General features: G+C 41.0%; 1 protein-coding gene across 3 annotated transcripts in view; it reads right to left on the bottom strand.

Annotated features, from left to right (window-relative positions):
* CALN1 (calneuron 1) overlaps window positions 1-14,713 on the bottom strand; it is a 501,474-nt gene that overhangs the window by 375,843 nt on the left and 110,918 nt on the right. For 2 of the 3 annotated variants that reach the window (XM_003794211.1, XM_012807859.1), the window contains exon 2: window positions 1,388-1,512. In XM_003794211.1, coding sequence (XP_003794259.1) covers window positions 1,388-1,505 — 118 coding nt within the window. In that variant the 5' untranslated portion in view covers window positions 1,506-1,512. The remainder of the gene's footprint in view (window positions 1-1,387; window positions 1,513-14,713) is intronic. The other variant, XM_012807860.1, reaches the window with a different exon arrangement.

A 14,713-nucleotide genomic window follows, 5' to 3' on the forward strand; every position in this document is an offset into this window, starting at 1 on the left:
AGTTTGATGGAAGTGTTTCGGATTGTGTGTGAAAACCCCACACTGTACCCCAGAAGTGCATTAATGTACATAGTTACCATTCAATAAAAAAAAAAAAAAAGATTCACTCTCAAAGAAGTCACCCCTCTATTTCCTGAGTCCACATATCTTTAGCCACCTGAAGGCCAGGAGATCTGAGAGTCCCCACCCTCCTCTCAGGCCACCAATCTGTGCAGACCACAACTAGCATCTAGTGTCCCTAGGAAGCCCAGCACTGCCCACACTACTCCTAGTTCTTCTAATATCTTCCATGGACCCAGGCCACATTCTCAGCTGTCTGATGTAAACAGAATGCATTTAAATAAACACACAAGTAGAAAATGGACAAGAGAAGGAAAAGCTATCCAATGACTTGTCCTCTCCATCTCGCTCACTGCCTGCTTAATGTAAAGCAAGTTTAGCTTCACTGTCCCAGAGGCAAATGGCCCCACCTTTCTCTTGCAAGAAACAAGGCTCACCAACGTGCACGTACAAAGCTCACTGGCTCGGACCATTCCACTTAAAAGCTAATAGTGGGCCATCTGGGGTAATTTTGACTTCTGTACTGTAGAAAGTGAATTCCAACTTTGTGTTTTAAAATGGTATTATTACAAGCAACGCAGCTTTCAAAAACACTAAGGAAACCTGATTTTCATTTGGCCTCAGCAGATGCAGTGCCTAGGCAAAAATCAGGTTGAATCCAACTAATTCTCTATTCTACGGGAAATAAAAACCCTCCTTCTTCTTTTTATTATTTTTTTAATCAGTGGATTGGTTTATCCAGGATACCGGGGAAACTGTCCTAGGATGAATCTAGTCACTGTGTTCCCAGGTTTATTTCCCTCCCCAACCCCTGTCCTGAACACCCAGGGCAGTACTGTGTTACAGAAGAACAGATGCAATTAAAATAATTGCTTCTCGTGGCCACCTGGACACAGCTTCCAAATGATTCTGATCTGGGCAGGATTCAAAGTGCCATGGCCACAAGTCAAGAGACAGCCATTATCAGGGCTTCAACCTCCCCCACAGCTGGGCCCTGCGGTAAATGACAACATAGAAACAAGACAGTTGGTGGGGAGGACTCTAGAAACTGGAAAATACATTCTAAGAGCGCTGACAGCTAACCCTCCAATCAGTATCCAAGGAAACCAAAATATCCACCATAGATCGTACATGGCACTGGGTCTGTCCCCCACAAAGAAAGCATTTGGACAGAATTTTGTCTCAGAACTCTTTCCCACTGCACCATGGTGAGACTTGGCCACAAGTGCCCAGGAGGGACCAGAGCCCAGTGCTCTCACCTCAGCTTCACAATAGCCACAAACGCTGCCCGTGACAAGGGGGCGTCACAGGAGGGGAAGCTCCTTACCGTCGAGCTCCTCCACAGAGATATTAGCGAGCTGCTCACTGTCGCTGCCAGCAGAGAGTGATCGGTTGAGGTAATTCCCCTTGTACAATAAGCCAGCGGTCACATGGTGGAACGGCATCTTCTCCCTGCTCACGAGAGGATGGGGAAAGGGAAGAGAAGGACATCATCATTCATTCCTCCTTTCCTTCCTCAAAGGACCATCCAGTTTTCAGATGGCCAGTGTCATCGTTAAAATGACAATCATGCTTCTAGAGGGAAAGTCAGAGCATTGCCAGAGCCCCCATGATACCTGATTCCTTAAGAATCTCAGCTTCTTCCCTTCTCTTCACTTTACATCTTACTTCATTTTCCCCAGGCAACTATGAATAGGAACCACATTGTCCCTGTAAAAACTGCAGCACACCATGTCATCATCAACTGTCTCTTTATATACAAATGAGAATATCCTTTGCTCCTTTCCTTGGCCTCATAAATTTCCCCTCAATGCTCATCAGAAGGGACTGGGCCTCTTGGCTGTGATTGAGCAGAGATCCAAGTGTGTCTCACCTCTCCCAGGTAAAACAGAAGCTCCACTTACGCAGCTCTTAAGGCAGGTAGGAGATGCCTGGGCTCTCAGTAAGTGTGTGAATGAGCAGCAGCTGCCCAGCCTGACTCAGATGCGCATGCAGCTTGCATATGTGGCCTGTGAGCACATGTGCTCTGAAACACCAGTCACACCTGCCCTGCTGTACATGGGAGTGATGCCTCAAGGTGTCCCAGACCAAAATCATTTCCAAGCTCTCATGGGAAGTAAAAGTACTCCCTTAGACCAGGCTAACAAACCCTCTCTGTGCCAGATGGTCACCATTGGTGCATAGAAGTTCCCACTGGTGCAAGGCAGGCCAGAGGCTCCAAGTGAGAAGAGAAGAGAGATAAGGATGGAAGAACAAGCAAAGACAAGCAAGAGGAGAGGCAGTCAGAAAGGTGGTCCTATCCAGAGCAGAGAGAGCATGGTTCCGCCCCAACTTGTCCAATCATACTCTGTTACTGTGAACCAGCCCTGAACACTTCAAGTTCTGCTTCTGCATCTAGAAAAGAGCTAAGAAGGCTGCTAAGCCTCTGAACAGAATTAGGACCAACAGAAAAAGGAAGCATCAGGAGTCAATCCAGGGAGAGGGAAGGACCCTCCATAGCAGAGCTCCTAGTCGGTGAACTGGGCAGCACTAGACCAGTACGGTGTCTGAGAGGTGAAGGGCTAGCCTGGGAGCACAAAGCCAGTGAGTGAAAGTAGTTCTATAACTTAAGAATCCTACATGCTATTTCCACTAAGCAGGCTCAGCTAAGCGCCAGACATTTCCACCCAGATGTCAAACCCTCATTTCAAACTCAAGATGTCTAAAAATGAATTAATTATCTTCCCACAAAATAGGCCGCACTTCCTGACTTCTCTATTTCTATCGAAGGTACTTTTCACTCATCATAACTACTGGGACGACTCTCACAAATGCTCTGGGCCTTGAAAAGTAAAATAGACACATGGCAGAGGCAAGATCCAACTGTCAGCTTCCAAACCTCCCTCAACTCCTTCCACAGCTCACAAAATGTACATCCACAGGCCAATCACAAATGGGAGGATGCTAATTACAAAGGATGCCTGCATTTGCCAATTAGAAGCAATACATCTTCACTTATACTCACGTATAAATAGAACACAAAAATCTGTTTCTGGAAGAACATTTCAATGACCACTTCCTCTTTTCTCCAAATTAATTTTCAGAACAAACAGGTTTAAAAGAAAAAATCAGATGTATGAATTAAGACTACTCTCCCTTTTCCTTAAACCCAGTCCTGATTTCTTGAGTCCATGTGCCGTGGTCACTTGAGGATGGCCTGCTACCCACTGCTATGAACTTTGTGTCCCCTAAAGTGGGTGTGTTGAAAACTTAATCCCCAATGCAACAGTGTTGTGAGGGGGGATCTTTCAGAGATGATCAAGTCACAAAGGGTCAGCCTTCATGAAGGTATTAATGCTGTTATCACAGGGGTGTCTTACTTATTACAGGAGTAGGTTTTGGATAAAAGGATGAATTCTGACCCTTCCATTCTCCCCATCTCTCGCTCTCTTCCCCTTCTTCCTTCCAGCATGGGCTGACACAGCAGGAAGACCCTCACCAGATGCAGTCCCCTTGACCTTGGACTTCTCAGCCTCCAGAACTATAAGAAAATAAATCTCTGTTCTTTATTTTTAAAAACCCAGTCCAGGGTATTCTGTCATAGCAGCACAAAACAGACTAAGATGCCTGTGTCCAGATGAGAACTCAACCTGTGTCATTTAGCTTTGCCCTCAGCACTGGCCCCAGCACTAAATCAGCCTTCCTAGCTGTTGTCTTAACAAGTCTTTGTAACATGGAAAGACACCTGCCCTGATCTTATCTAATTTTACTACCTGGAACAAGACTCATTGAGGTCAGTACAAAAGCTAAGAATCTTCCTTCCCCTTCTACCACGCACTAGTCTAGTTGCTCACCATTTTATACATATTTTCCCATTATTATTTTTTACGTGTATCTGGTTGTCTACAGCTTTGGACCTACAACACAAATTTTTACAGACATATACTCAAGCAAGCATATACAACCCACACTCCAGTTCAGCCCCTGAATAAATGTTGAGCACTTTGCAGAGAAAACTGGTCATAGCTGAATCCCACTTGATAAATATACCAACATAGACTGCTTCTATAAAAAAAGCAGCTTACAAAATTAGGTACACATTCAGTTCATTTAGTCACTGCACCCAAAAAGCTCAAAAGTCTAGTGGGAAAGAAAACACGTGCAATTGAACCATCCATATAGATAAATAAAGTCATGTTCAAGAAAGGGAAGAACATTATCCCAAGTAAGCTAAAAACAGCTACTGCAATTAAGGACTAAATTTCACTCTATGCTGCCTGGGGAAACCCAATCTTTAAGATCCATTCTCTCCTTAACGAAGGAAGAGAAATGTACAAGTTCATCGGCAAGGACAAACCTTGTCCTGAAACTAAAACTTAAAGATGGATCCTTATATAAATATTTTCAAGAGGAGTCTTACTGATTGGGAAATAATATGTGAGTGACTGTTTATCATGTGAACAATCTTCCAGTATTTTATGTAAGGCAGTGCTATGGTTTCAGTGTATGTGTCTCCCTATAATACATATGTTGGAAACTAAGGCACAATGTGATAGTATTAAGAATTGAACCCTTTTGATGGTGATTAAGTTAGGAGGGACCCTCACTCATGGATGAGATTAATGCCTTTAAAAATGGGCTGGAGGGAATCAGCAAGACCCTTTTGCCTTTGCACCTTCCACCATACGGAAACACAGCAACAAAATGGCATCTTAGAAGCAGAGAGCAGCCCTCACTGGACACAGAACCTCTGACACATTGAAGTTGGAATGCCCAGCCTCTAGAACTGTAAACAATACATTTCCATTGTTTATAAATTATCTAATTAAGGTATTTTGTTTCAGTAGCAGAAACAAAGATGAGCAGTATGGTTTAATGGTTAAGAAGTAAACTCCTGGTCAAAAATAGTATACTGCTGCCCTTATTAGCCAAGTAAGTTACTAAACTTCTGGGGTCCTGAGACATACTGAAGAGTACTGAAATAAATATTAAGTATGGAAAACACTAGACTTAGCACCAGGCATATGCTTAATAAGTATGTAATCATTCGCTAAGGATTATATGAAGCAAGACCCAGGGACAAAAAGAAATCATGTGCATATCAGGGTGACAATGAAGCATGTTTGCTTAACAAAGGAGGCTCCATGGGACCTGACAGGGTGATAGCTTCATGGAGAAGAAGGCTGGTGTGTGAACCACTGCACCAAGGGATCAAGAGTAAACAGCAAAGCACCAGGGGGTTCCAGCACTGAGAGGCCTCAACAAGAACTAGCTGGATCCTGAAGGGGGCTGCTCTAAAGGAAAGTACCAGGACTGAAAACAAGCCCTTTTCCTGGATACCAGGGAGGTGGCTCCAGGGTCACATCAAGGAAAAATTGTTGAGAAGTTAAAAACAAAAGGAGTGGTTCCTATTGACCGAGTCAAGAAACTGGTACATTTCTTAAGAGTGTAATAAGCCCAAGAGCCCCAGTCACATTGACCTTAGATAATACCCTTCTCCAATGGTTAATTTAATGTGTCAACTTGATTTGGCTATGGGTTGCCCAGATATTTGGTTAAAAATTATTCCAGGTATGTTTCAGAGACTGTTTCTAGATGAGATTAACTTTTAAATGGGTAGGCTGAGTGCAGCAGAAGGCCCTCCCCACTATAGGGACCCACAGCCAATACCCTGGAGGCCTGAATAGACTAAACCCACCAAGCAAGGGAGAATTCATTCTCTCTGCCTGACTGTCCTCAAGCTGAGTCCAAGTCTTCTCCTGCCTTTGGACTCAGACTTCAACTAGAGATTACGCATCTGACTCTCTTGATTCTCGGGCCTTTAGGACCTAGACTGGAACAATACCTTGGGCTCTTCTGGATTTTCAGCTTGCCAACAGCATATTATGGGACTTCTAAGGCTCTATAACTATGTGAGCCAATTGCTTATATTAAGTCTCTTTATATATGTAAGAAGATATGTGTGTGTATCTAAACATATATATATTAAACAAACATACAGTTTCTTTGGTTTCTCTACATTACCAAAGACCCATTACCAATGCCACCAAAGGGCAGCATTATTATTTTGGACAAAGCAACTTCTGCAGGGCCTCTAAAGCAGCACCATTCAAAGTATGGTCTACGGACCACTCCCAGTCATGTATCATTTCCTGCTGGTCTGCAGGGAAATGAGTACAGGAATTGACAGAAAGGAAATGAAATGTTTATAGCAATTTATAGCATTGTCACAAAATCTAAACACAAGACTAGTGGACTTGAATTTTATATATTTTTGCTTTTTTATTTTCTTTTTCCTGGTAATTCTCTTACTGCATTTTACAAAAGTATCTATCTAGAAAGGATTGAAACTTAAAACAATAACAAAAACAAAACTAGTCCTTCCTCACAAATAGCTTAAGAGGCACAGCTCCAAAGCACTTTATTTAAGTTGCATAGATTTGTAGTAATGGACCAGAGAGAAGAAGAAAAACATCTGGAGAAATCCATTTTAACTTGGCCCTGAAATGTTTGCAAAGAACTTAAGAGATTTTAAAAGTCTTAGATAGACTTTTAAAAGAAGGCAAAAGACCTCAATCGATTCTTCAGCTCTCTGCAGAGTGCTGGAGAGTACATGGCATCCACTGAAGGCTTGACAGAGATTGCTATCCTCCAATTACCAAACATACAAGGGACAACATTGATCTTGCATTCTAAAAGTTAAAGAGCCTACCAAGCCCTGATAGGTTTTTTGCCAAATTCCCCTAAATAATAATACAGGAAGGCTCACAAAGATAATGATATTCTCAGCAACACCAATGGCAGGGTATGGAAGAAGGGTCCATGAAATCAGCACAGTTAGGATTGGAAGGACATATGGTTAGTGGTGTAGCCTTGAAGTCAGATAGTAAAGGGATAAAAAGAAATTGTCATCTACCCAAATTCTCTTCTACTACAGAGACTCAAAGATGACCAACTATAAGAGCAGGCAATCATTTCCTCCAACTGTGCAGGAATCGCTTTTCTAAAGCAGCCAAGGTCAAATCCCACCTTCCTTACCACCACTGTGAAGCAGCAACTTCTTCCTCTAGCTACTCATGGATCATAACTCCCAATATGTAAGGTGGCTAAAGAATAAACATCTAGGCTTGGGCCCTGCATGTGAAGCTAAGAAACTGGCTGTAGGCACAGATGGTAGTGAGAGGGACCCCAAAAGGAATGATGAGGATTATAATTTTTCATGCATTGCTTCTGACTAAGGAAGAACTGTAGAAGGCCTCAGATAACCCAGAAATATATATCTCCGGCTCAGAGCCCAAGAGGTAGGTTGTGGGGACAAGAAGAACTCATCTTACTCCAGCAAAGATGCCCTATATGAATGCCAACTAGACACTGGACATTTGGCCAAGTACTTATAAAACAGTTTTGTTCCCTTGTTAAAATCCTGCAGGGGCATGCCAATTGGCAGACACTAGATTTGGACCGATCTCAAATCAGACAAGAATGAGTAAGCAGAAAACACTAATGTGGGGATCTGTGTAAAACTTCTGCATCATTAAAGAACGAAGTACTTTCAAGAAGGAATAGAACAAAGACCTGATGACAGCAACAATACAAAAAAGGAAAGTTTTACTTTACATCAAGTTTCTGCTTTATGTCCTTAAAAAAAAAAAAAAAAAGCAAGGTGTCTATGAAATAAGAATGTAAATTCATAAAGAAATATCAGAGTAAGGTGAAGAGATATCAAGGCAAAAGGAAAAGACAATAGGCTAAGAGTTAAACTGATCTGGCAAAGGTGCAGGGCTTTGCAAACAAAGGAGAAATCTAAAAACAGCAGCAGAATGAAAACCAGCATAAATGGTTATAAAGAATATTACAAAAATATTTTAGCCAATAATACATTGCATCCATGGTGCCACCACCAGGTTTAACATATTAATATGTTAAACCATATGCTAATATTTTGCCTTATTTGCTTAGAATTAAAAGATAGATAGATAGATAATTACGCAGAAGTTCTGCCCATGTCCTCTATTCCTCTATCTCCCTCCCTCCCTCCACAGTGACAACTCTACCTGGGATGTGGAATGTGTCCTTCTGATCCATGTTTTTCAATCTGTCTACATTTTAACTATATGGAATATATTATAGTATTTCTATGTCTCTCATCAAATGTGCATAAATGATATCACACCATAAATATGTTTTTGCAACTTTCAGGTTTCACTCTATTTTGTATTTTTAGGATTCATCCAAATCTATACACATACACCCATTGATTCTTTTTGTTTGTTTAAGACAGAGTTTCACTCTGTCACCTAGACTAGAATGCAATGCCACAATTGCAGCTCACAGCAACCTCAAATTTCTGAGCTGAAGCCATCCTCCTGCCTCAGCCTCCCAGTAGCTAGAACTGCAAGCATGTGCCACCATGCCCAGTTAATTTTTCCTCATTCTTTTTGGTAGAGACAGGGTCTTACTATGTTGCCCAGGCTGGTCTCAAACTCCTGGCCTCAAGCAATTGTCTCACCTGAGCCTCCTAAAGTGCTGGGAAGTTACTTCATTTTTAACTGCTCTATGGAGAATTTATCCATTTCCCAACTTACAGAGAAGTATCCTGCAATGAATATCTTCATGTATAAAACTGTGTATATATTTTAAAGAATTTCTCAGAACTATATACCTAGATAAAGGGTTTTTGAGTATATAAATTTGACCTTTACCAGATTTAGCCAAATAGCTCTCTAAAGTAATTGGTTATCTTCATGTATTTTATATCTATTGTTACATAACGAATTACCACTGAACTTAGAGGCTTAAAGTAACAAATAGGTATTATTTCACAGATTCTGTGGGCAAGAAATCAGGAACTGCTTAGCTGTGTGTTTCTCAAGGGTCTCATGTGGTTACAGTCAAGACATCAACTGGGGCAAGAGGAGCCCCTTTTCCAAGGTGGCTATCCACAAGATGTCCTGCTTTCCCGTGGGCCTCTCCAAAGAGCTGCTCAGGTGTTCTTATGACATAGCAGGTGGCTTCCCCCAGGCCAGCGATCCAAGAGATGGAGGAGGTATCTCTGAACTTGGTCTCAGGAATCACACCACCATCGCTTCTGCCACACTGTATTCATGACAGTCACTAAATATGGTCCACACTCCGAGAGAAGGGAATTAGGCTCCACCTTCTGAAAGATGAAGTATCAAAGAATTTTTTAAACCATCATAGTGGCTATAACAATTTACAGATCCATGATTAGTCTAAGAATGCATCTAGTTCCCCCACATCCTTGCCAAGACTTGGTATTACCGGTCTGTTTCATTTTTTCTTAATTGGCTTTCCTTAATTGCTAGCTTAAGCACCTTTTTATCATTCTAATTTTCTCTTCCACAAATGTGCTTTTCACATTTATCTATTGAACTATCATTTTGGTATTGATTTCTTCTTATGTGTTATTTTTGTCCAGTATTTCAGTTCAATCTTATTTTACCACCACCCCCCATATTAGTCATTATTATGTTGTTGTCACTGTTGTTTCTTAACACCATTTATCTAGATTTTTCCACACGTTTCCTATAATTTCTCTGTTCATCATTGCTTCTTGGAGGGTACTCCTTCCTTCCAGGGTCACTTCCTGAGGAAGTCCTGAGACTTTCCTAAAAGGTCCTATAAATGGCAAGCTTTCTACATTTTTGTATGAAGAAAAAGTCTTTATTTCAACCTTATTTGAATTGTAGTTTTAACCTAGAGAATTAAAAATTATTTCCCTGAAAACATCTTGTTGCTGATGAGAAGTCAACTATACAAGTTGACCTGTTAATACTCCTTCTGGAAAATTCTAAGTCATTATATTTTCAGATACAGGCTCTCTCCGAATCCCTTTATTCTCTCTTCTGTAAACTGCTATTCGATGTACAATCAACCTCTCTCTTGTTATGAGGATTCTAAATAAAAATGAACTCCAACATTCAAAAGCACTTGCACAAAGATTGGAATATAGAAGTGAGATAAAAGCAATAGTAAATTGGTAAATGTTTACCATTTAGTCTCAAAAAAAGGTCTAGATTTGTAGCACTTTCTCATTTCTATGGTGTAAGTAACGGCCAATCCCAAGCTCCCAAAATGATGGCACTACACAGTTAGAAAAACACATGCAGCAGTATACCAGGATACAACATTTCCACCTTGCAGACACCATACACTAAATTAATCACAGACTCACAGTCACAATAAAATTTAGCATAATGATTAGGAAGTGATGCATTTTAAATATTTATTACTTTAGCTTTTCAATATATTTTATTGTAAGCATTAAATTTCATTTAAGAATGACTGCACATAACCAGCTAACAAAATCCCTGAAACTGTAAAAGTTGGCTCCCACAAGCCAGTATGACCTGGCTCCAGCATGTCACTGGATGAAAGCAATTTTTGTGCACTTTCTATTTCTACAGGAAAGAAAAGTCATGGAAACGTGACATTTTCCTGCAGTAATGTACCTTTGTCTACTCTTCAGTTTCCTAGCTGCGACAAAGCAGTTATGGTGATAGCAGCCACAGTAGCAATGGCTTATGAATCCTTGGATCACATCCTTGGGGGAACATTCTCCAACTTTCAAGGAGCCAAGTAAGCAGGGACAGCATACTCCAGTGGCAGCCTCTGTGGTGGTAACTCTCCTGGAGGTTTGCCTCTGAATTATTTGAGAGGTTAGTCTGGATATCCACCTAAAACCTACTCCTTTGGCCCTTGAACAATTTTGAAAGCATCAAATCCCTTGCATTAAATTTCTTCCTGCTGAAAATCCTTTATCAGTCCTTAAACTTAATCTTGACTAATATACATCATTGTGTCTTCCCTATTCCTTAAACTTTTTCAAAATTTTCATATTTTTATCTGTGTATCTTATAAAAAATTTCTTCAGAATTATTTTTGAGTTCACGAATTCTCTTCTCAGTTTTTGCTGAACTCATGGTTGAATCTGTCTACTGAATTTTTCATTTAAATGACTGTGTTTTCCATTCCTACCAATTAAATTTGGTCTTTTGATAAATCTCTTGTTTTTTGCTGAGTATGAATCTTTCATTATAATTTTTATTCTTTCTTTCACCTTTTAATCATTTTTAACTGAATTATTTCATACTTTCTTTTGGAATATTATTCTATTATCTTCATTTCTTTTCTTTTTTGAGACAGAATCTCACTATGTCACCCTCAGTAGAGTTCCATGGCATCATAGCTCACAGCAACCTCAAACTCCTGGGCTTAAGCAATTCTCTTGCCTCAATCTCCCAAGTAGCTAGGACTATAGGCCCCTGCCACAACACTTGGCTATTTTTTTGTTGTAGTTGTCATTATTGTTTGGCAGGCCCTGGCCAGGTTTGAACCCACCAGCACCCTGGCCACTGAGCTGCAGGTGCCAAGCCTATTACCTTCATTTCTTAAGGCAGTCATCCCCTTCTTGTACTACACTGACTTTTCCTGGTGGCAAGTTGTTTCCCATTGCGTTTCACAGGGGAAATCAAGGTGGTCTGTCCTTTGTTGGTGGGAAGAGCCATAGCAGCATTTTCAGCAAGAGCTGCTTTTTCCTTCAGAGTCCCAAGAGCACCCACAGCACAGGTACCACAGATATCTCACCAGTTGGCCACGTTTTACAATTCCTCACCTCAGAAGCCTACACATGGGTAGTGTAAATTTGGATTGCACATCCCCTGGGATAGGCGTGGAGTTTACATTTATCACTGGAGGCTTTTTCTTTTGCAGCCATTGCTCTGGGCAGAAATAAGCATCATCACATCTTTGGAAAAGAAGGGAGACAAAGTCTTGTCCCCATTTATAGGAGAGTGCTTTGATCAAATTGTGTCACTATACCAGAATACCATAAACTAGGTGGCTTAAATAGCAAATGTTTATTTCTCATCGTTTTGGAAGCTGGGAGGCAGGAATCAGAGTGTCAGCATGGTCAGGTTCTTTGTAAAGTCTCTTCCTAGCTTGTAGGTGGCCATCTTCTCATTGTACCCTCATGTGGCAGACAGCAGAGAGAGCACTGGTTTCTTATCAGGGCACTGATCCCTCTCATGAGGGCTCCACCCTCACAACTAAATTACCTCCCAAAGGCCTCACCTCTTAATCCCATCACACTGGGATTAGAATTTCAACATAAGGATTCTGGGTGGACACAAATGTTCAGTCTATCATAGATGGGCAGCCAAGCCAGGGTCTCATGTCCTGCCCAAGAGAGTTCAAGAGCGCACCTTTCACCACCGTGTGGACAATAAACCCCCCAAACACCAGAGCTTTTATAGGGTTTTCTGTTCTGCAGTAACACTCCCTCCTACGCTTAGCTCTGTGTTTATCTTTCCTTTCTTTCTTTCCAAACTAAGTCATCTTCTCAGTCAGAATCTAGTAAGGAAAACAGAGCCCATATCAGGCCGTTCCACGGAAGGACTTAAAGCAGCTACGAAGCTGTTGGAAGGGCAGAAAAGCCAAACGGAGATGAGAGAGGTTGACAGTGGCAGAAGCTTATTCCCATCCCTAGTCTGGAAGACAAGGAGGGGTGATATTATCAGAACTTCAACTTGGGTTGCCAGAAGGAGCTAGAACCATGGTAGGGCTGCCCAGTAAGAATTAGAACCATGAAAGGAAGGGCTTTGCTCTGCCAAGATCCAGAGCAGAACCACTGGAGAGAGACAACCACTGCTGAAGACACTTGTCAAAAGCAGATAAAGATGGGGGGAAACACTCTAGTCTCCCTCTTTTTTCCTCATTTCCTGCTGGTGCTTTCCTTTGGCCCAATCAGCCAAAAGCCTATGGCCAGGGAATCTGGAAACGTGGTTTGCAAGAATCAGTCCCTACAATGCAGAGCAGAGCAGGTGGCAGAAGGCAGATGAATCTGTAAGAAAGCTGGGGAACGACTGGCAGAGGTGTGTGTTTAAATTTTTGTTCTCTTTTATCCAGCATTTCTATGTTCTAACAGGAAAGGAATCATGTTAGCTCAGGGACCACGCTGACAGAACTAGATACCCTGGCGACATTTCTGAATATCAAAGATGAGGATGAATTCTCCAAGCATCCAGGTAGAAAGTGCAGGTTAGCGACAAGGGAACAAAATGAGACTCAGTTTCCTTCAGAAGAAGTGGGCACCGTGAGGACATCATCTCCACCTGTTGCTACCCTAAAAGGGTCACTTAAACTAAAATGAGTAGCAAAGTTCAGCAACTGAATGACTGGAGAAGATTTTTAGGCCAATGTGATAGCGAACAAAGGTCTGACTTCAAACTAAAAAGCATTGAAAGTACAATGAAGGTCATTTTATGTTTCAGAAGAGTAAAATGAAAAATGATAGCATACGTCACAAATCCCAATATACTGCCTGTCAGAGCATTATAAAGTAAAAATAATTTAAATATAAAGAAAAACTAACTTTTTTAAAATGCTGAAGACTTTAAAGGATGTACTTAAGTCTCTAATAAAGAAAAATACTTAGACAAAAAATAAAAACAGGAAATAGGAAAACATATAGATATTCTATATTATTCTATGAAAGCTAATTTAATATGTGTGAGTGTGTGTATGTGTGTGTAAACCCCCCAGATCACTTTTCAGATGTCAATGGAACATTTATTTTAAAAGTTACCAAATATACGAATATTTTATGAGGAGAACCCCCCGGGCAATTGAAGCAACGTCAAAAATATACTACTGGGACCTCCTCAAATTAAAAAGCCTCTGCACAGCCAAGAACACAGTAAGAAAAGCAAGCAGACAGCCCTCATAATGGGAAAAGGTATTTGCTGGTTATGCTTCCGACAAAGGTCTAATAACCAGAATCCACAGAGAACTCAAATGTATTAGCAAGAAGAGAACAAGTGATCCCATCTCAGGGTGGGCAAGAGACTTAAAGAGAAACTTCTCTGAAGAAGACAGATGCATGGCCTACAGACATATGAAAAAATGCTCATCATCCCTAATCATCAGAGAAATGCAAATCAAAACTACTTTGAGATATCATCTAATGCCAGTAAGATTAGCCCATATCACAAAATCCCAAAATCACAGATGCTGGCAGGGTTGTGGAGAAAAAGGAACACTGCTACACTGCTGGTGGGAATGCAAACTAATACATCCCTTTTGGAAAGTCATATGGAGAACACTTAGAGATCTAAATATAGATCTGCCATTTGATCCTATAATTCCTCTGTGAGGTATATATCGAGAAGACCAAAAATCATGCTATAATACAGATATCTGTACCAGAATGTTCACTGTAGCCCAATTCACAATTGCTAGGTCATGGAAGAAGCCCAAGTGCCCATCAACCCATGAATGGATCAATAAATTGTGGCATATGTACACCATGGAATACTATACAGCCACAAAGAAAGATGGAGACTTTGCCTCCTACATGTTTACATGGATGGAGCTGGAAAATGTTCTTCTTAGCAAAGTATCTCAAGAATGGAAGAAAAAGTATCCAATGTACTCAACCCTATTATGAAACTAATTGTTAGCTATCATAGGAAAGCTATAATCCAAATGGAGTCCAAGAATACGGGGAAGGGGGAGGGGAGGGAGAGGAGGATGGGTGAAGGGAGGGTGATTGCAGGGATCACGCCTATGATTTATCCTATAAAGGTACATGTGAATCTTTCTAAATGTCAAATATAAATGTCTTAACACAACAATTATGAGAAAGACATGATGG

The sequence above is a fragment of the Otolemur garnettii genome, unplaced genomic scaffold (genome assembly GCF_000181295.1).
Source record: "Otolemur garnettii isolate 467f Iridium unplaced genomic scaffold, OtoGar3 scaffold00077, whole genome shotgun sequence".
Lineage (NCBI taxonomy): Eukaryota > Metazoa > Chordata > Mammalia > Primates > Galagidae > Otolemur > Otolemur garnettii.